At 45.1% G+C, this 22,315-nt stretch overlaps 1 protein-coding gene across 8 annotated transcripts in view; it reads right to left on the reverse strand.

Moving 5' to 3' along the window:
- The window catches only part of LOC135385516 (histone-lysine N-methyltransferase 2C-like), a 148,983-nt gene that overhangs the window by 105,065 nt on the left and 21,603 nt on the right, over positions 1 to 22,315 (reverse strand). For 6 of the 8 annotated variants that reach the window (XM_064614867.1, XM_064614871.1, XM_064614868.1 and 3 more), the window contains exons 10-22: positions 20,326 to 20,383; positions 19,380 to 19,557; positions 17,425 to 17,539; positions 17,142 to 17,335; positions 16,850 to 16,937; positions 10,083 to 10,125; positions 9,890 to 9,984; positions 6,701 to 6,841; positions 3,891 to 3,914; positions 3,082 to 3,195; positions 2,850 to 2,960; positions 1,233 to 1,337; positions 918 to 1,099 (exon numbers count right to left, since the gene is read on the reverse strand). In XM_064614867.1, coding sequence (XP_064470937.1) covers positions 918 to 1,099; positions 1,233 to 1,337; positions 2,850 to 2,960; positions 3,082 to 3,195; positions 3,891 to 3,914; positions 6,701 to 6,841; positions 9,890 to 9,984; positions 10,083 to 10,125; positions 16,850 to 16,937; positions 17,142 to 17,335; positions 17,425 to 17,539; positions 19,380 to 19,557; positions 20,326 to 20,383 — 1,448 coding nt within the window. The remainder of the gene's footprint in view (positions 1 to 917; positions 1,100 to 1,232; positions 1,338 to 2,849; positions 2,961 to 3,081; positions 3,196 to 3,890; positions 3,915 to 6,700; positions 6,842 to 9,889; positions 9,985 to 10,082; positions 10,126 to 16,849; positions 16,938 to 17,141; positions 17,336 to 17,424; positions 17,540 to 19,379; positions 19,558 to 20,325; positions 20,384 to 22,315) is intronic. The other 2 variants (XM_064614866.1, XM_064614869.1) reach the window with 2 other exon arrangements.

Here is a 22,315-nt window from a genome sequence, read left to right on the forward strand (position 1 = left end):
ATAAAGAATGTTTTGTCAATGAATTGTGAATGTTATGCATCTGGCTAGATCATAACCCCCAATATGATGAAGGAGCTAGTGAGCAGGCAACCTTTACGTAGAACAAACAAGTATCAAGTTGTTTATTGCCTGTTGCATGGCACGAACCACGTAACGGTGTAGCTGGAGCTATCAGTATAGCAAAAGAAAAAGAAAAAAAATATATATATAAGTGACAACCACACCTCCGCAGGGCTCACTCATGCTCAATTATTGCAAATGAACTGAGCATGAGTGGGCAAACAGAGAGCAGAGCAAGAGCAGAGCAAGAGTTGAGTGAGTGAGAGTCACAAGTGCCAAATTCTAGTGGCAACAACCTTGATTAACCTATGCCAACAAACCCATGTTTTAAACACATAATTGAACAATTACGTACACATTAAGTAACACCTTTTTTGTATACCATATGTCCCCTTTTTACAAATATGTGCACGTGGGTTTGGCCATAACACACAGTCACCTGTGATCCATATGATACACATGCATATGATTCACATGATTCACAATAGACCTTTTTCCCAACAGCCTATGCACATGCACATGATCTTGAGGCGCCGGATGGGAGCAGTATAGAGACAAGAGGAGTGGGGAATAGTGGGGAGATCAAACGAACGGTGCGATCTCGTCAGCCCCACTCCGGACCGGTTTTGGTCCTTTGTGCTAAACACGTGGATTGGGATTGGAGCACGCCGAGCGTGGTTCGCTGGAGAGACGCTACGATGCATACGATGCATATGAGAAAAAGGTCCATACACGATCTAATCCCACTGGTCGTAACACCATTGTCTTCTATTAAATACCAAGATGCAGTCCGCATCTTTTTGAGAAAACACTACAACCAAAGCAGAAAATCAGAGACACTTGGCAGGTAAACGCACCACTGGCACTTCCAGTTCCCCTTAGGTACGGTGTCCAACGGAGGATTGAGGCAATACGTGTGATAGCTTATGTCACACTCGTCGCACAGAAGCAGCCTGCTTTCATCGTGGGGCTTTCCGCATCCCTCGCACACTGTACAATCGAGGCACCGCCACCCCTTCTTGAGGATTATTTTGGTCACCTGCATGCATAACATGTAGCATCTCTGAATCAAAGCAGAGGACTGCATTACTCACGAGGGAAGATGCTCGTGAACCCCCCGAATTGCGAGAAAGATGTTTGGGGGACATAAAGGGCACAAAGTGACAACATACCTTAACATTAACGCAGTAAGGGTGGTAACACTGGCCACACTGTGCACACGAAATGAGGCGGCCTTCCTCAGCACGGCCGAAGCTTCCACACATGGCACACAAGTCCTGAGGGGCACGAGAAAAGACAGGTAAACTGGGCACTGCTGCCACAACTCCTTCATTCTAAAATCCAATACAAACAAATTTGACCCCCCCCCCCCCCCCCCCCAATCCTCGATATTCTAGCAAATCCGTTCTTGTACACCACACTGCAATGGGGTTCTGCTCTGCTTTTCTCAAGGAAGGGACCCAAGCAGGAATTGTTTGGTGCAGGAAATGTTATGTTTCAATCGAATTGCTGTAACAGAGGCTCACTACTGTGAAAGCAGGCGTCCGTGTCCTGCTCTTGTTTCACTTATTCTCAACAAACAGCCTTTCTACAATATCAATGAGTAGTGTTAGAGCACCCAAATGAGCTGCCACTGATGGAGGTTACTAACAGTAGTGAGGTATGTACACTACTGGTCAAGTGTGTTACAAAGTGTCTTACTAACATGTTAGAGGGGGGTGCCTCTTACAGCAATGGCAGATGTAAGTGTCACAAGGGGATACGTATTAGAAAAAAAAAACAGTTAGGATTATTCAATGAAAATCGCCTTAGCGTGTGCGACAGAAGGATAAAGAATCCTAAAAGAACAACAACAACTTTATTGTGAGATGATGTATGGGGAGTTTCATCGCCAGGGGAGATTGTCTACCCCATTGCTTGTGGTGATGCGGGGAATGAAATAATGAGCCCCTTCACAATAAGGATCGAAGTCCTATGGCATCCAGAAAGGTCCAGACAGCTTTGAGGGATCCTAAAAGAATTGCTGAATGATAATGTTGCTTTGTAGTTAAACTGGGTATCAGTCTACACCAGGGGTTCTCACTTCGGGAGTTCGTGGAACCCCTATTACATCTGTCAGCATAGAAAGGAAACCCCCGGGACCTGTCCACAGAAGACAATATGTCAAAATTACTTTGGAACGATGAACAAAACAGATGCTTCTGCACACATTCGTACAACTATTTGCTAAAACCGACAACACAACATGCACGCACGCAACACATTGTAGGCTGTTCCCATGAAGCATGAGCCTGTTATGTGCGCTTCGTAGCGCTGGATGACAGGCCGACTAATCCCCCCACAAGACATTGCGAAACACCTGGACCTTGCAGAACCCAGTTCGAGAACCTCAGGTCTACACAGACACCATTTACCTAGACCTGTCTAGAGACACTGATACCAGACTCTGATAGCTTTTGAGAAAAGTTTGCATTTCACCATAATGCTATCCAGAAAAAATATGTGTTACCGCATACACTATTGTTGACAGTTTGAAACAAAATTTTCCTGTGTCCCATCATACTGTGATGCAAAATTAGATAACACCATCGCTGAATGTTCTTCGTGCACAAGATAATGAACGTGGAGGACAGATGGATTTCATTGCACCGATTATTTCTAGTGGAACGCCACCATGTGTTGCAAAACCCTGCTTATTCGAGCCAATTACACGATGGTAACGTCGCTTCCGTCATCCCTGTTAATGCTACATGAGAACAGCATTCCAGGGCTAAACCAGCTATGCATACCTGACTTAGAACAAAATCATCATTGGCTGAAAATAGGACCATTTTATTGTCCATGGCTGGTTCTTCGTCTTGTTTGGCTTCCTTGCTTTCAGGTATGACGGGTACACCGGCCTGAGGGATCAGACAAGATCAAAATCATGTTATATATCTCTTGCAACAAGCACTTTTTATGGATCTCTAGCAAGGAGTGAGTGAGTGAAGAAGGTGCTGCAACAGGTTGAGGTGGCCTTACATGTGGCACATTGCAACCGAGAAAGAAGGACTTGTGCTTCTGCTTGGGCCCCCTCTTCCGACGAAGTTCCACAGCTTTGTCTCTCCGTTTGGCTGCAAACCTCCCACTAGCCGTCTAGAGAGAGAGAGAAAAAGAAAGGACAACACCATATTACATATTGTCAACCAAGAAAGGCTCCTGAATACACTATTGGCACGAGCAGCTCATCAAACAGGTGTCATGCCCATTCACAGCATGTTAGCTCTGAGCCTAGGAAATTTTCATTACACTCAATGTAATACTGAATTTATGAGTATAGGTAACACCTCCATACTTGAGTTCTACGAGGAGGTACAAACAAGTGCTCAAGCAGAACGGTATCATCATCTTTCTTCATCAAACGATACATAACATTCAAGTTCAATGCACATAAGAATATATCAGGTATGCAGCTCATACAGCAAATCCAACAGAAATCAACTAGCTTGATGCAGGAAAAATTTTACGTGTCTATTGTTATGGTCGTCCTATTTTACCTAACAAAACTTCAACATGTGAGGCTCTCTTTCTGCTTATAAACTACAGGATAAAATAATAGATGGGGTAAAAATTAGCTGCAGCTACAGCGTTAGCAAAATACAATGTCTGACTTAGTTCTTTCACGTGATAATGCAAAACGGAAGTAACAGATGCCTGCTTCTATTCTACCTGAAGAAAATACACTGGCATCCGAGTGCATCTCTAACTAGGAAAAAAAAAGAAAGAAAAGAAGCGCGAAACACGAACAAGAAACTCCTACCACTAACAACAAGCATTTTGTCAATACTTACAATCCAACCACCATAAAACTGTTGCTGTGGCAAAGACAAACATCAAGCAACTGTATTGACGATATAGCAGGTGTGCATACAATCGTAACTACATAAACCCACTCCATATGTTCTAAGGGCGAAGTAAAAGCACTTAACAAGACATTACATGTAACAACAGCTCACTATTAACGACAGGAGCATCTGCAGACAGAAGAGAAGAAAAGAAAAGGAGGAGGGAGGGTGTGCCAGGGCCATGCATCAATGCAATCGAAGCGCATACCTTGAAATGTACATTGTCCAAATAAACTGAACACTAAGTCTGAATTCTGTTTCATTTTATATGGTGGAAAACACTTGTCAGTATGTTTGCTCTAAACTCTGTTTTAGTCTCATGCATTTTACTACAGGATAAAAAAAAAGAAAAAGAAACAAAAAATTCAGGGTGGCTGCGCAGACAACAAACAAAATGGGGAAGCAGTTTGTTTTTTATTGTTCCATGGATGCTCAATGAGAAAGATGGCAATTTATTGTGAACTGGGACCATGTTTAGATGAGGCACAACAGCTGATTTGACTGAAATTTTTTTTCTGATATGGAATATCACTTGGTTAAACGAAGTTCGCTCTTAGAACTTGGTGATGAGACAGCAGTGATAGCTTAAGTTTGAGACATAAATGTCGGGCAAACGTTGGCACACGCACGGTTAAACTGTGTGCGTCCACTCATCGCCCCGCTATGGTTGCCTCTTTACTCAGTTTGCTTTCTCCCCTGCCTGTTCATTCTCCTCAACGCTCCATGCAAACTGGGCCATGGGAGCGAGACTCTCGAATATGATGCATTACCAACTATAAGTTTTTACCCCCGTGCATTATCTCAGTGTGGGCTGCATACCACGTGTGCAGACATGCACGTTATGCATCTTGCGGCACTTATGCAGGAGCTGTTGACGATGGGATGCTCAAATGTTGTCGTGTGCACGCTGGTCTGAAGTGATGAATAAAGCTTGAAATGTGCTACACTTGCCAGCGGACTGGTGCAAGTTGAGGAAGAGCAAAAAGGCACTTTTGATGGAGTGTGAGAAATTGATAATGAACTTGAATACCTGGCTACAATGTTTGCAGGTTAATTGTGACAAATTTTAATTGTCTTTCGAATGACCATTTGAGAAAGAAGAGGCAGTTACAAAGCATGCTTAGTTCAACGTTTAGAACGCTGGCTATTGAGCAAGAGATGACACTTCAGATGAAATTGTATGGGGGCCATCCCTGTCTGTATGTTATCCTGGGTCAGTTACCCTGCTAGTCGGTTATTCTTGTCCCTGTTACCATTATTTACAGCCTCATTTTGAATGGGACGCTGAATAATTATTGGAGACCACAACCTCATTCGTCATCTGCAACTCTATTCAATCCGCGGATGCAAAGTTGAACGGTTGAACGCGTCTTGAGGCTGGTGTATATACAGTGAAACCCGCGTATAACGATATTGACGGTAATCGCCAATTCCATCGTTATACAGGGTACATCGTTAAACGAGGGTTGACCTAAATAGCGCGTCCCCGAAAAGTCGCGCGCCACCCCCCGTGTAGCAAAAGAAAAAGAAACGTATGCTAAAAAAAACGCGAAGCTGTGTGACATCGCACTGGCTTGGGAAAACTGCGACCAGAACTCGTGGAGGGAACGGACAACTTCTGGCAACACTACACGTCACCATTCCGCAAGTCGGCTTCACCTAAAGCCTGCGTGCTATAGGAGCAGCTCGCTTTAGAACACTGTCGCGCGACTCGTAGGTGGAAAGCACGTGCTGGGCCTTTTGAATCATTTCGCGAATTTGAGCAGCATTGGCCAAATACGGAGACACAAAACCGTTACCACCGACCTCTTTCACCGACAGTATTGAAAAATGAACAGTCGCTGTCTATTTTCTTGTCTCAATTTTTATTTTGGTTTAATTCTTTTGATACGAATTTCGGATGATACGAATTTTTTTCGCTACCGCGTGAGATGCTATCATCGAGATTGTACTGTATCTTTACGCGGCGATTTTCGCCGCGAGCTTACGCGCATGGGACAGCGTCCAACAGCGTTATACGAGTACTCGAACCGCGGTCTCCATCGCTGTACGCGGGTCGTTTCCCCATAGAAACAATGTATATTTTGACGGTAAAATCATAAACCATTGTTGCACAAGGGATATTGTTATATGCGATATCGCTATCCGCGGGTTTTACTGTAATTACATGTAGGGTCATATACAGACCCTCGCTTGCGCACGTGCGTGTGTGTGTGTGTGTGTAAGGCTTCCCTTGTCGAGACGTGTAGCTGGGGAGGGGGAAACTAATGGTGAACCTAATGGTGAACCTAATGTTTGGGGGCAGGGAGATCGCAGAACCCCCCAAAAATGGCACTGGTTACATATGTGCAAAAGCCACCATAACCTCGGGACACCATTCTTCTGTTATTCAGTCATTAAACATAGTCACTCCTACCCGCTGTCCAGTTTTCCACAACTTCCAACCCTTTTGCCACCTTGTATGTCGCTCTTTTCACAATTTTTCTTTTACACCCGAAAAACTGCTCAGTTACATGACTTCATCGGACTTTTATGTCTCCCCCTCCCTCGCAATCTGAATCCCTTACTGACACAGTACCGTACCGTGTAACCATACACGGACGTCTTGTTATGAAATGCTTTCAGCCCTAGGGCTCGGAACCAATTCACAACTGTTCTCAGCCTTGTTTTGAGCTGAACTTCAATGACGTTCCACGACCATCGAGCAACTCACAAGGAGCACACTTTGTTCAGAAAGCATTTTCTGTCTTTCTTACCCTGGGTTTGCCGACGCTATATCGTCTCTTCCCTGAATAGCGGGCTAAGGGTGGCTTCCCTAGAGAGTGGTGTGCAGGAGATGGCCTGCGTTCAATGCCCATGAAGTCAGAAGGGGACTGTTGAGCTACCCTGAAAGGCTGCTGGAACAATAAAAGCAAGGAGACATTTCACACGCAGTAACGAATTATGCCAGGCAATTTACTGCACTGACTGGTCTCGCTGTCCGACTAATATGATAACCAGCCATAAGCATCTTGTGGGTGATGAAGACTCAATATGTTATATGTACAAATTGTGCAAAAATGACAGAAAGAAGTCATAAACGTGCAGCAATTTTTTTAAGAAAATGCCCGCAGTCCTTACTGCGACATTCCACCAATATAAATAGGGTCTGATTTTTTCGGGTTAAACCCGATTTCTCCAACTTCTAATAACGTATTACAGTCGACCCCCGTTTATCCGGACTTCATTTATCCGGATCCCGCGGTATCCGGACAAAAGGCACGGGAACGGATTTTCCTCCATGTATTTTGTTCTCGTTTATCAGGACTTCAGCTTCCGGACTCTGACAATAATTCCAAGGAACAAAAGTTGAAAATTCTTGTAATCCAGCTTCAGTTATCCGGACTACCGTGAGTAGGAGGAGACGCTGACCCCGCTCCGTCACCCTTTTCGCTGTGTTGAGGATATTCCCGTCACACGTCAGGGACCTACATTCCTCCGTAGGGGAGACAACCGTGCACGATGACCCCCTTTTCTATTTGTGTGCGTTGGGTCACATTGACCAGTTGAGTCATTTGGAAATATCTCAAGCAACTGTCCGGTTCTAGAGGGAAATACTCCAACCCGAGGGCCTGCTGCTTACGGCCCGTTGGCCAATGAAGACATTCCCCTAGCTGACCTGCGATCCCTGATGCAGAGGCTCACTGCGACTGCCGTAGATGATGCTGCGGTTTCTGACTACGTTGACGTTGATAAGGATGATGACGCGTGTGCAGCTACGACTGATGACGGTGTGATTGCTGCTGTTGCCTCCGATGATGCGTAGCAAGACGGTGCCGATGACGCCAGTGAGAAACAAGGCTCCGACATTGACACTTTGTGTCCGCACTGACATTCTTCGAGCAGCGCAACAGCGTGACTCAACTCTATGCAATTAGCTAAAGTCTGCAGGAATCGAGTGCCTACACTACTATGTAACAGCTGATATTGACGAGATTTCTGTAAATCTTGCTCTGTAGGACGTTTCTTTTTGGTCATTTCATTTATCCGGATGCCCCGGTATTCGGACGATTTCGCCGGGAACGGCACCGTCCGGATAAACGGGGGTCGACTGTACGTTGTATCACGTACATGATTTAGTAGCAATCCGTGAACACATATGATGACAATCTCATTTGAGTGCAACTAAAGCTATGTGAAGCACATTTAATATTACATCATGTGTGTTTGTCACTATAAATTGCAAGGAGTGCATGTTTGACCAATATGTGCACCTCTAGCTACGGGCCGCCTGCTGCACAGAAAGGAAAAAAGTAACCCGATAACACCGGATTGTTTCAACAGAGCCAAATTTCACCCCGAATTTCAGATTTCTGGATAACACCCAATTGTACCCCCCCTCCCTCCCCCCGATGAATCCGGGTAATACACTTAACCCAAAAAAGTCAGATCCTAAATATAAGCAACACGTGTAAAAGTGCACTTTTCCACAGTACAGCACTGATGTGTTTCCCCACATATTAAATGTATGACTTTGTTCCACTGTCCTTTAGGTCTTAGAGGGGCACTAAAGTGCAAAAATGCCTCCTCACCATATGAAAGGAGTCGCTGCCTTGACAACAATACAAAAGGAACAGGATTCATCTGTGCTTTACGCACGAAAGAAACCACAAATTGATGCATTCCTTCTTTCCTTCTCAAGGGGTGCGACATGGCTGTGCGGATAGGTGCCAAGCTATTGTGGAAAATCTCTTGCGGGGATAAATGCGAGGCTGCGTGACCATGTAGCACCTCTTCAGGAGCGAATAGGGAAAGCTTAAATTGCAGTTTCCTTTCTTTGTTCTTGCGGTTTCCTCTCCTATTGTTTTTGTATTGCTGTCACTCTGTATTGTCGCTTGTCACCTATCACCATGTGAAAGACATTGTTAAAGGACTCGTTTCCCGAACTGAAGTCCGGTTATCTCGAAACGTGTATTCTTCAGCTTGGGCTTTAAGTAACAGTCTATTTATCAGGATATTCTTTGCATGAATACCCAGAACACTTCAGCATCCTCAATGTCTTTGTTTGCAGCACCTCGTAGATGCTTTCTGCTCGTTTTAGATCAGTCTTGCTGCTGCATTGATCTTCTCTTTCTCTTCAGTGATCATTGAATTTTTTTTTAACTTCTGTGTTAGCACCGCGAAGCAACTGTGGCTATGAGCAGTGTACAGACGTGGACAGATGGAGAGAGGACGGCAGGAAGGAGTGGAGGACAGAGGGGTTAGTGTGCGTCCTGAGCCAACTTCAGGGGGAACTGTGCCGACATTCGTCTGGAACGTTTTCGGAAAACCCAGGGAAAACCTCAGACAGCACAGCCGGTGACAGGATTCGTACCCGTGTCACCTCCCAGTCTCGGCGTGGAAAGCAATCATCCTAACCACTATGCCACGGGAGCTGGTGATCATTGAATTGGCAGACTTTGACAATCCAAACTTCTTTATAAGGTCAACGCTCTTCATATCCTTAGAAGGCTCCTCAATAATCGCCCCATTCGTATCCAAATCTATTCCTTTTCGCTTGCTTCTAAATGTGCAGGAAGCGTGAATCACCTTCCACAATGTCAGCCGAACACTGAGCACGCCACATTGGACAACTGAAGATTGCACAACTACGTGATTCGTCACAACTCAGAGCTAGAGAGATCACGTGTTCGTTGTGCGACATGTTCGGAGACGTCGTGCGTTCATGCTGCCCAAGGGGAGAAATACAGTGAGGACAGCCAGAGTTAATGGGGGCTTGCATTCGCAGTAACAAAGGTGTTCATGTTGACTCACTTGTCATACCTGCTGGGGCATTTCCTCAGAACTAATACAAACCCTGACGGTCGTTCTCGACTGGTTTGATATAATCGAAAGTTTGTTTTAATTATAACCGAGATTGACTTTAGCTGCATTTTTTGTGCAGAAGAAAACAAATGGTAATTTACCTGGGGATCATTATCTGTACTTGAACGAGAATCATCATTTCCACAAGCTGGACTAGGCATGTACCCAGGTGATCCGTCTGAGGCTGGGATACGTACTGTAACACAAAATGAACGACAATGTGACATAGCCAGTAAATGAGAAAGAATTGAAGAAATTGCAGCCTTCTGGATCGAATGGCAGAAAAGTACTTACATCTTGTGGAAGAATCTATCTTGCTTGACTGAGATATATTGGCCTGAAGAACAAGAAATAAAATACTCAAGAAAAACACATTAAAATCATTATCAGATGCATCAGTCATCACACACAGGGCTACATTTAAAAGACTTTTGTAATGCAATAGTGTGTCTCACTGAAAGCTATGTTTCCAAAATGGAAGCAAAGGTTTCCAAGAAATGTGCATCTTAAACATTCAGGTAATAAGGGTGATAAAACAATTGTTGAAGCTTAAAGTTGTTTAAAACGACCATGAAGAGATCCTCAACACCACTGTAAGTATTTGCAATGCATTCCCTGCCATTAATAGATTCACCATGCGGAGTATGAACCAAACATTGCTAAGAATAACGGGGATATTAACTAAAGACCACAACCAAAAAAAAGGAACTGCTGCGACCCAACCGTTGCCAGTGTGACAGTAAAACTAGATGTGATGTCAGAAGCAGGTGACCTTCCCCTCTGGAAGACCGGCTTGGTGCAATCACGGTCCATTGATAACTACTGGTCCAGGAAGCTCCTCAGCCACTCTATGGCCTAGGGTTCACGTTTTGCCTAATCCTTTTTTAATCATGGCAGGTATCCTCGAGGAAGCCACAGGCCAAGTTCAGACAAATAGTCTATATTTTAATGGGAAGACCGTGTGAAAGAGAGGGTCCAGAGCAGCCGTGTGCTGGCAGCAGCGCGAGTGTGTGGGAAAATCGCCTCGCGCGTCCATTGTGATGCATGTGGCCTGTGCTTGTCACGTGCTCCTGACTGTATGCTGCAATGTTGTGCTTCTGCATTATTGTAAAGGATTAGCTGCATGGCCAGGGCGTGCTGCGTCACCGGGTGTCGTCCGGAGAAGGGAATGTGTCCAGTTTTTATTCCCTCCAGATGTGACTAAATGTTAAAAGTGGAAATGCGCCATTCTCCCGACTGTAAACGGTACAGTTTTCGGGGTCCATGTCTGGTTTAGGGGCGCCGCTCAATTTTCATCTTGAATCCTACATACCTGAATGTAATCACGCAAGGTGCATCGTAATCCGTTATTAATAAGTGGCGGTCAGTTAGACAAAGTCCTCCAGGGACCAATTTCTGACGGAAAGTTTCGGCAGCGACGGTCATGTTATCTCCATGCGCCCATTGTTTATCTACGAGTGCCTTCACGCACCTCGACATTTTTCCGGTATACTTTTTGGCTGTTTCCTCTCACCATTGCTAGCAATGCACATTAGTTCCACTAGCGGACGACTGCCGCGCTGGCTAAGGAAGCGCATTTGACGCTTGCATTTGGTTCTGGGTGACCACAGATAGCCGTTTTAGGGTATTCTTACATATAGTATCAACGTTTTCATTACCCTTGTAGGCCCTTGCTCATTCAGGCACGGGAGTGTCATTTTGCATCCACAGAGCTGTTCTGAAGAGAAGGTGTGGTTTGGCGGCAGGCACTTCAGAAAACTCTAAAAGTGCTACAAGCTGCGCAAAACACACATAGCCCTCGGTGTGCATGTCATTGGACTATCCAGACACTGATCCCTTGTTCAGGTGCAGCTCGAATATTCCAATCAAATGAGCAGAGGCGACTTAAGCGAGCACAACACAAACCCACGTACAAGGACGGCGAAACAAAACCAACTCCCGATAGTAATTGCGCATGCATATGCAACCCGCATGCACCGCTGTTGCGTAATTATGTATCGTAGAAGTTTCACTCATGCGTCGATGCGTTCTTTATGGATCTCTCGCATAAAATTTCAGCCATCGATTGCTTCTGCCTCGCTAGAGTAGGCTCGTTACCAAGATCGGATCGGAACAAAACGCATCCTGCCAAACTGGCGAGAATCCACAGAGAAATCGTTTGCAGACGTGCTTCATGATTTTGCGTGACGCTGATGTCACGAGCACGGATCGCTTCGCTACAGCGCATTCCTGTCTGGAAAATGTTGCATGGGTTTAGTGCACAAAGCTCATTCATTGATGATCTCCTCACACGATCTCCACAGTTTTTTGGACCGTGGGTCTCAGGCGGACTGCATTTTTTTTAGATTTCTCTAAAGCCTTTGATAAGGTCCCTCATTCACGCCTTCTTCTTAAGTTACGCAGTCTTAATATTGACCAACAGGTATTGACATGGATTGAATCCTTCCTGACTAATCGCACACAATACGTAACTGCTAATGGTTTGGACTCTGGTCTTCGTCCTGTAACATTGGGCGTACCCCAAGGCTCAGTCCTCGGCCCACTTCTTTTCTTAATATATATGAACGACCTCACAAACTGTGTTTCCTCACGTCTGATTATTTGCTGACGATTGTGTAATCTACCGTGAAGTCAAATGTCCTTCTGACGTAGCTAACCTTCAGTCTGACCTTTCGCAAATTTCTCTTTGGTGTCACCAATGGGGTATGGCGCTCAACCCTACGAAGTGTAAGCACATGTCCATCTCTCGGAAAGTACAACCTAACAATCGCTATTCTATAAATAACATCTATCTTCAGTCTGTTACCAGTTATAAATACCTTGGCGTACTACTATCACCTGACCTCTCATGGGACACCCATGTTGAATACATCTGCAACAATGCTAACCGTGCTCTTGGGTATATAAGGAGAAATTTCTACTTGGTCCCGGTGAACCTAAAGTTAACACTATATAAGACGCTTGTGCGACCGAAACTTGAATACGCATCAGCCGTCTGGGACCCAGTCCAATCATCATTAATTCATAAACTGGAAGCAGTGCAGAACCGCGCGACCCGTTTCATCTTCTCGAACTACCACCGCACGGCCAGCGTCTCAGCTATGAAAGTCTCATTATCTTTACAGCCATTAATACCTCACTGCAGGACTAGCACTTTTTCAAACTCGTTTGTACCGAGAACGAGCATTGACTGGAATCACCTTCCATCTTCACTATTTTGTACCAACTCGGAAACATTCCATAGAATCATTATGGATCATTTGTAAAACCACTCCCCTCTGTAGTGCTTTGCCCTGAGGGTATTAATAAATAAATAAATTAGGAAAATCTTGAACATACGGAGATATTCGATTTATTCGGAAGCCACAAATATAAAATCGTCCAATCGAATTGAATACGAATACAGTTGTGCCTCGTTAATATGAGCACTTTCGTCCCCAACCAAAATCGTCCATATTATCGAATGCGGAAATAACGAAAGCAATGATGAAGGGTTATTGAAAAAAAAATTCCCGAACTAGTGCCTGGCTGCAGGTATACTTTGCTGTACGTTGATTAAAGCTTCGCAAAACGTCGGCAACACGTACAGCCTGCTGCTCATCACCATTGTCCTCAAAGAACTGAAGAGCCGTTTGTAGTCCAGCTTGGTCCATAGCAGATGTGACCGTTGGCTCGGCGTTGCTCTGGTTGTCGACACCAGTACCTGATAACTTTCCTTGACAACTGTATCACCCGCGGACGTGTTCGGCACAGTCATGACGTCATACAGGATTTTCCAGGCCCTTCATGACCACAAATAACCCCCTTTCCTCTTATAGTTCTTGTGGACGGCCGTGAAGGAAAGGGCATGGCTCCCTTTGTGCAACGGAATGTCCTACTTTCGAAAGTAACCCCGTAGAATGTGGGGAGAAGTTTGCCCTCCATACGGATACTGTATATGTATAATAACATGGCGAAAATACATAAACCACTTATGGTTTGTACCTTGCTGGACCATCCATTGTCCGAAAGGCGAGTTTCCACATTAATGAGAAAAAAATGCGTTGAAAAAGTTTGGTCATTACAAAAATCGTCCACAATTCGAGTTGTCCATATTAACGAGGCACGACTTACAGGAGATATTTGATTCGTATTCGAAATGTCAAATATTCGCAAAGCCCGAGAAATAACCGATGAATGTGCGTTAACCGATGAATGTGCCTGATTATTGTAAAATTTATTCTTTAATTAATTACCGAGAACTCTGTGGGCATGAGACTAAATACCCAAAAGCATTCGCAATATGCACAACGTATTAGCCACTAAGATGCACAAGGATTATTTCAGTGGGAGGCAAAGGACTAAGAAAGCCTCATGTTTCAAGAAAGCAACAGTGCTCTTTATCTTTGCTGCTGACCAGGTGATGTTGGCAGAGTGTTGCTCTTTGCTCATGAAAGCAAGAATGCAGATGACCAAATACAGTCGAGCCCACTTATAACGAACTTATAACGTTATTTGTTAAGTGACCATTCGTACTAAGCGAACCATCCATAGTGAAGCAAGGAAACGTCAGAATTCACAACTATGCGAGTTTATTTTGAGAAAAAGTCAGTGATACGGGCCTGCACGTCGAAAGCCGAGCTTATCACGGCGCTCTCGAGCTTATTCAATGCGGCCAAATGATCGTCGCCCAGAGCTTTGCTGCACACAAGCCGCTTCAGGGAAGCAATGTACTCAATCGCTGCCGACGAACTTACTGTCGCCGGGGGAGACTCCGCGTTTTCGTCATTCTCGTCAGAATCCTGTGGGTCACATTCTGCCCTGACCTCACTCACGATGCCTTCATCGGTGAACGACTCTGCGATGTCAGCGCCGTCGTCTGCGCCAACAAAGTCTTCCCAACCAATGCTGGGATCAGCCAGAACTGCATCTACGACGCGCTTCCACAACTCTTCGTGGAGCCCATCTTGTTGACAAGCACCCACAACCGCAGAGTCTTCGTTGACAGCATCCATGAATCCCGCCTTGCGAAAGCAATGGAGAATGCACTGGCTGCTGATCTCCATCCAAGACGCCTTGATCATTTCCACGGCACCAAACAAGGATATGCGGAGCGGGATGTCAACAGTTGGACGATCGATGGCAATCAGGAGCCGCTGCACCAAACGCCGCCTATAGCACACTTTAAACGCATGGATGATACCTAAGTCCAGCGGCTGAATCTTCGACGTGGCGTTCGGCGGCAAAAACAACACTGTGACCGCTGCCAGAGAAGGCTTCACGTGGTGCGCAGCACAGTTGTCCAGCACAAGCAAGACCTTCCTCTTTTGTCGTGCCATGTCGCGGTCGAACTCTGCAAGCCACTCGGCAAACAAGTCGCGGGTCATCCAAGCTTTTTTGTTGTGGTGATAGCGCACTGGATCGTAGTGGCCGAAGAATCGCAGCTTCTGGTACTTCCCGATTACGAACGGCAGGTGCCGGTCGCTGCCGTCCATGTTTGTACACAAGAGCACAGTTATGCGAAGCTTGCTGTTCTTGCCACCACTACACTTGTCCCCCTTCAGTGCATGCATTTTTGCAGGAAGCATTTGATAAAATAATGCAGTTTTGTCGGCATTGTACACATCCTTCGCACTGTGGCTTACGATCGTAGCAATGTTTTCGTCGAGCCACGTGTTGACATCCTCCATGTTGACAGAAGCGGCTTCTCCGGCGACACCCTTGAAGACGATCCCATGGCGAACCTTAAACCGATGGAGCCATCCATTCCCGGGGCTAAAATCAGGAAAGTCCAAAAGGAATGCGAAGTCTTTTGCCTTTGATAGCATCAATGGGCCACTGATCGGTATGTTCCGAGACCGGGCGTCCACGAACCATTTCAAGAGGGCATCTTCGATGTCTGCGTAGGTCGCCTTGCGAATCCGCTTCCGTGTCGTCGGGTCGGTGTTGATGGTGGCGTGCAAAAACTTCTCTTTGTCCTTTGCGATTGTCGAGATCGTGGACCTGGACAAGCCATACTTCCTAGCCAAATCCGAGTTCTTCTCGCCTCTCGCCAGGTCAGTAACGATTGTAACCTTTGTCGCAATGTCCACGGCTTTGCATTTGGCACCGCATGTTGATGCCATGGTGTGTCTCCAACCTCCTACTCTTTCACCGTCGTGTACGGGACTGAAACTGAAACGTGGAGACACGGGCTGCACGGCCACAGGAATGAACATGTAGTGCATATCTATTGTTGGGAAAAACCCACGTGACTTCTAGCGTTGGGCCAATCGTTGGACGACGGTTGAGTAGCTTTTTTTGCTTTGCTTTTTTCTGTCTCCCTGGGTGACCCGTGACGCTGGCGGTGCATTTCCCTCTCTCATCTAATCTCTTCCCTCTCCCAGGGCTTCCCTCTCCCAGGAGCCAATGGGCTCGTGACGGTTGAGAACTCGCACTTCGACGTAAAAATTCTGACGTTTCATGACGTGAAAAGCTCTCAGCGCCTCACTTTAGTCCGCAAGTGAACTCGCGAGTTTCGTCCCCTTGGCACGGCGGTCTGAAGGGCAAGAGAGGCCAGCACGTGACCAAAGCCCGTGCGGCGCCTGACGCGCAGGATTGGAGGCGCGCCTCAGGAAGAGGTGGAGAAGCGCGTTCTGGAGGAGGAAAGGGCGCAGAGAAGAGGGGAAAAGGGCAACAGGGAGCACTTTTCGCGGCTTTTCATAAAAGTTTATTGCACATGTCAGTTCGCTGTAAGCGAGCTGCGGGTGCACGATTGTCCGCTGTATCTGAGAAAAAATACCATAGGCTTAATGCATATTTTGACGGTCGTGTCGTTGTAGTTCGTAATAAGCGAGCATTCGTTGTAGGTGTGACCTTTATAAGTGGGCTCGACTGTATGATGATCAGCACTGCAGAAACTACTTTTGCAGAATAATCACAATTTCATGTCCTGCACCTACCAATAACTATAACAAGCAGGTAACCTCACACAACCTTGTCATTTCTTGAGCATGAAATTTGCCGACTAGTCAAAGTTCACAACTTATTAGAAGCACTCATACAAGCAAAAAGTAAGTGTGGCAGAACTGCCAATGACTTACCTGCTGCCTGGTGTTGTTGCAAACAGGACAGACATAATCTGTTTCCCGTGTTGCTGATAGCTGAGGATCGCATTCAGCATGAATGAACCTTTGGGAGAGAAGAAAAATATTTCCATATACCAAGTGCATTTCAATACCATAGCACTCGAGTAATGTGTGATTTTTTTTTAGTATTTAGTACCAGCTACGTATATGTATTTGGTATGCCTTAATGTGAACTGCTTACTTTGTTGGTTGGAAAACAGAATTCAACAAAGGTTGTTGATGCAATACTCAACAAGATGAAACTTACTTCCGGCACACAGTGCACTGCGTCATGTCTCGTCTGTGAGTGAACTGCCGGTAGGCCTTTCCACACAGGGGGCAAGCAACCCCTTTGTTGCGCTGCTGGTAGCAGCTATCGCACACTGAGAAATTCATGTGCCAACGGGAACTGGGGCCACTGCCAGGGGTTCGCGATCCACAGTCACCGCACACGCGACAGTTCTGCGTGGAATACAAGGCTTGATCATTAGGCATGTTCAAAATGCCATTCGGGCTGTGGCAATTACAGAAACAGAGAATAATTTTGCTACCTGACACTTCCAGCCGTGTTTTGGGACACTGGCCATGACGGGTTTCGCACAATACGTGTGAAAACCCTTGTCACAGGTGTCACATGACATCAGTTTTGTTTCGTCACCTGATTGGCTGAAATGAAAAGATGAGGAGTGTCACTGCATGTGCCAAAATATGATTATGTGTATACAGACATGGTTTCATAACTTCATAAACAAATCAAGTCCTGCATTTTAATTTTAAGCCTGGCAAAATCCGAATTTACTCCTGATGTGCATCATCGTCACTTGGGGCAGAACTTGAAACTCTCCAAAAATGAACTTGCCAAAGTCCAAATTCAGCCACCAATATGGGCACTCAACAGCCCTAAGCACCGAACATTCAGCAGTGACGCCCCGCAAATGCTGTTAACGTGAAATGCGAGAAGCACTTTTTCTTTGCCACCCTAAAATTTTATTTTCCACCTGATATCGTCGGATTTCACCTGGTCTTACGGCTCCCGAGTATGACAATAATCGCTTTTTTGGCCCCCAATTTTCAAAAAGACAAAACAAACAACAGCAAAAAAAGAAAAAGGAAAAAAAAACCTGGACGATCCATTGGTGGATTAGATAGAAATGTGTTGCCATTAAAATTTGAAAACCCTTTGGGAACCCCCTTCACAACGCCACACAGCCCTTTACACGACCAGGAGCGCCACCAGAATTTTTTCGAGGGGGGAGTGGGGGCAGGGCAGAATGTTTGGGGTGGTGGTGTGTCAACTGTGCCCACAACTACATTGTCTTGATTCAGAAACCCTGTGGGGTTTTAAAGTTTTCACCAAATATGTTGGACCAACCAGTCCACACCATCTCATTATGCATAACAGCACTAGAAATTTTGGACACTGCACGTCTGATACAATTTTTCGGACTTGATTTGCCCCGAGCATACATCCACCCAGCGAAAACTGCAATTAGTCGCTGCGATAGGGAATTGGATCAGTACCCTCAATACATCTAGAAAAGCATACTGTGCTATAGGGACAGTGCAACAAGATAGCATCCAGAGAATCTGGCATGACAGCCTGCAAGTAGCCAGCTCAGTTTGCACGTAGCGTGCAAACATTTTTGGTTTGAAGAGGTTTTTGATTCCTCATCACTGCCGTGCCTCAAACACCACCTTGAGCAATGCACTCGCAGTACATGTTGCATGAAGTGAGTGTTTGTTGACAAGTTTACACCTGCATGTTGGTGGTCAGCGTCATTTCTTTTCTGTATTTTGACAAAACTAAATGATGATGAAATCGTCAAGAATTTGTGGAAGCCACTTTGTTGGTTGTAAACGTAACACTTCATGAATAAATATGTATCTGCCATGCCAGTATCGTGCCGTCTCTTCTGGGTCAGAGCGTAGTTAAGCCCAGATGGGCAACCCTGCATGAATAAACTTTTGTGCACTTCATATATTCGAATTACCGCGAGTTCCCTCCATTCAAATACACGACTTTGACGTTGACCCGGGTATCAGTTTGAGCTATCCGTATGTTCAAATTTTGAATTAATGGGATTGTGCTGTAGCTTTTTAAAGTCAAGTTTTTTTTTTTTTTTTTTTTTTCAGGCTGCTTGATTATTCAGACTTTTGCACGATCCCTGTCAAGTCTAAAAAACTCTGTCAGTAACTGCAGCCCTGCCAACAAAATTAGGCACGAGTATCACAGCCAGAATTAATCGCAGACAACAGAAATTACGTGTTTCGAAGACTTCCAGCTTACCCACATACAGTTCAAAAATTGGATTGTACTCTATTTTTTAGGCAAGTTTGTTTTTTGAGACTGCCTGATTATTCAGACTTTGCGCAATCCCGTAGAGTCAAAAAAGAAAAAAAAAATCCATCAGCGACTGCACCCCAACAACAAAATTAGGCACGAGTATCATAGCTAGAATTAATTGCAGACAACAGAAATTAGGTGCTTCCAAGACTTCCATTTTACCTGCAGACTTGGCAGATCTTGCAGTCTGGACACTGCCAGCCTGCACGCGCAGAAGGGTTCGCCAGAACGGGGGGGTCGAGACAATAGCCGTGAACGTGGGTACCACACTGTACACAGAGTAGCAAGTCAGACACGGATCCCAGCTCTGCACATGACTGGCACTGTGCTTGGGAGCCCACTGTAAAGGTAATAACGAAAAGTTTAATAACATTTCAAGAAAAACCGTAACAAGACTTTCAGAAGTTCAGTCATGTTCAAAATTTCTCCGGAAGGCTTGTGCCACATTGCACTACACGCATTTATGTTCTTTAGAAAGAATGCAAGACAGGTGTAAGGTAAGTTCTTTGCTCTCTTGTATGAAAATAAATGCTCGGTGAACGAGATAGTTCAAGCAGCAGAGATTTTCTTAAAGTGACGGGCTCATAGACCACGATCTACACAAAGCACATAACATTCTATTCTCCGTTGTTGATAACGAAACAGAGCAAACTCTCTTACTCCGAAGAAGGCCATGGTTATTAAACTGAGAAAGTGAATCTCAACAAGTAACATTTCGGTTAATTTTGAGGTTTGTCCAATCTGCATGAGACTGTCCCTTTAAAGGGAGTTAAAAAAAATAATTAGGTGAGCATCATACCGAACACGAACCACCCCCTCGACACCGAATACAACATTTGCATTCATTGTCGTCTGCTTCGCAACCTGCATTCTCCATTGCAGGATAGCGGACGGTGTCAGCAGTGTGTTGCTTTCAGTGCCCTCTCGCTTCACAGAGGCGAAGCTCTTGCTTCGTAATAAATACGTTTGAATAAAATCTGCACAGTTTTGGAACGAGATATTTCGTACACATGTTCCTGACATCCCAAAGGTTACAGGTATACCACAACCTTTGTGGTGATTTTGTTGCGGAGTCCCACTTTAAGTAGTTCATTACTGAATTACTTACCAAAAGAAGGGGCTTTGATGGCATGATGCGGACAAAGCAGCATCAACGCTTTCATGTCCTGCGTATGGAAGGAAAAGATTTGTTTGACTGGCGACCTGCAATATCACTAGCATGGGTAATAATAGTTATGTGACCTCCTAATAACGAAAACATTAATTTGGAGCTGGCTCAAGTTGCTGGGTGCTGCTCATGTTTCGCATAAGGTGAAGCAACCCTCACAGTGTGGGTGCAATAGAAATTTGTGTAAATGCTGCACGATCTCTCTAGAGCTCTGGAAAGGCGATTTGTGCTGTGGAGGAAACTGGCTGGGAACGCAGCATGTAGTTGTCATAGAAAGGTTGGTGGAAGCCGTATCATCAATTGTTGTATCAGTGATGCACCGGCGGAACTCCAGTTGACACCTGGGCAGCTTCTGCGTACATTCTTTTGAACCCATTTGTATGCTACACGTTAGGATATATAGCTGTTACATATGCACATACAGTGGAATCTTTAAATGGAACCTGAGGGCACACTCCAACCCCCTTCCATTTATTGAGTTCCATTTACTGCGGAGACATGGCGGAGGATAATACGTCTCTTGCTCTGGAGGTAATTGCTCTCTTGGATTGTTTTCAGAAGTGCACAGTGCACAAGCTATAAACACATCTTGTGCACACTGTGTTTGTGAACAGTTTCTACTTCATTGCAAGTACCATTTTGGTGAAACAAGATAGCACTGGTGAAACACTATCAAGATATTGAATACAGTGAAACCCGCATATAACGATATTGACGGTAATCGCGAATTCCATCGCTACACGGGGTACACCGTTAAACGAGGGTTGACCTAAATAGCGTGTCTCCGAAGAGTCACGCGTCACAATCGCGTGTAGCAACGAAAAAGAAGCAGATGCTAAAAAAACCGCGAAGCTGTGTGACTGGCTTGGGAAAACAGCGACCAGAACTTTTGGGGGGAACCAGGGAACCTATCCGGACAATTTCTGGCAACATTACACGTCACCATTCCGCAAGTCAGCTTCACCTAACGGCTGCATGCTTTAGGAGAAGCTCGTTTTAGAACACTGTCGCGCGACTCACGGGTGGAAAGCACGGTGCCGGGCTTTTTGAATCATCTCTGACGGTGTTCGGAAAAAGCACCTAGAAACCTGACAAGTGAGTCCCATTTTCTATTTCATTTATCTGGAAGGCCAAAATTTTAATTAACGGGGACATTTGTACATTACATAAATACAAAAACAACCAACTCCATGGCTGTTGTTCCTTTAATTGGCTGGTCATGTCCATAAGTGTGCATTTGACATCCAAATCTGATAATACAATAGTTGTTTCATATTTTAACAGAACTTTTCTGTATGACCATGGGTAAAATGAATGCATTACATAAAGGATAGTGATGTGTGAATATTACAAATTTTTAATACATAGTATCGAGCAAGAGTATTAGAAGCTGTTGTGTCTCTACATCCTTCAAATGAGCAACTAATTTCCACAACATCCGTATTTCTCTCGAAGAGTGAGTCCCAGAGTCATTACACAGGTCTTTATTTGGGAAGCCACCATACAAACCCCGCCTGATACCTAATTTCTAGTACTAGATTCCAAGCGTAGTAGAGTTCGTTTCAAAGTTTGCAGCTACAGCTGGGATAAGTGTTTTAGGATTTTATTACAATCGAGCCCGTTTATTACAATCTTCAATAGAACGATAACGCCAATATTGCGGTCGAATTGCGGTCGAATTGCTGGTTCCCATCAGCTCTCCCATTGAACTACATGTAAACAAAACATCGATATAACGATAGCCACGAAAGCGCTTGCTCGCATATAGCGATCGGAATTCTCCCGGCGGCCGGTAAAACGCATGAAAATTAGAAAGCAAGATTTCGTTCGTTCATTCCAGATTTCATTCCAGCACCATTTCACTAAAAACAAATCACATTGGCATCTTCAAGAGCCTTCGCCTCCTTGCGCGCTAAAGTGAGAATGTAGT

This window comes from Ornithodoros turicata, chromosome 2 (assembly GCF_037126465.1).
Source record: "Ornithodoros turicata isolate Travis chromosome 2, ASM3712646v1, whole genome shotgun sequence".
Classification (NCBI taxonomy): Eukaryota; Metazoa; Arthropoda; class Arachnida; order Ixodida; family Argasidae; genus Ornithodoros; species Ornithodoros turicata.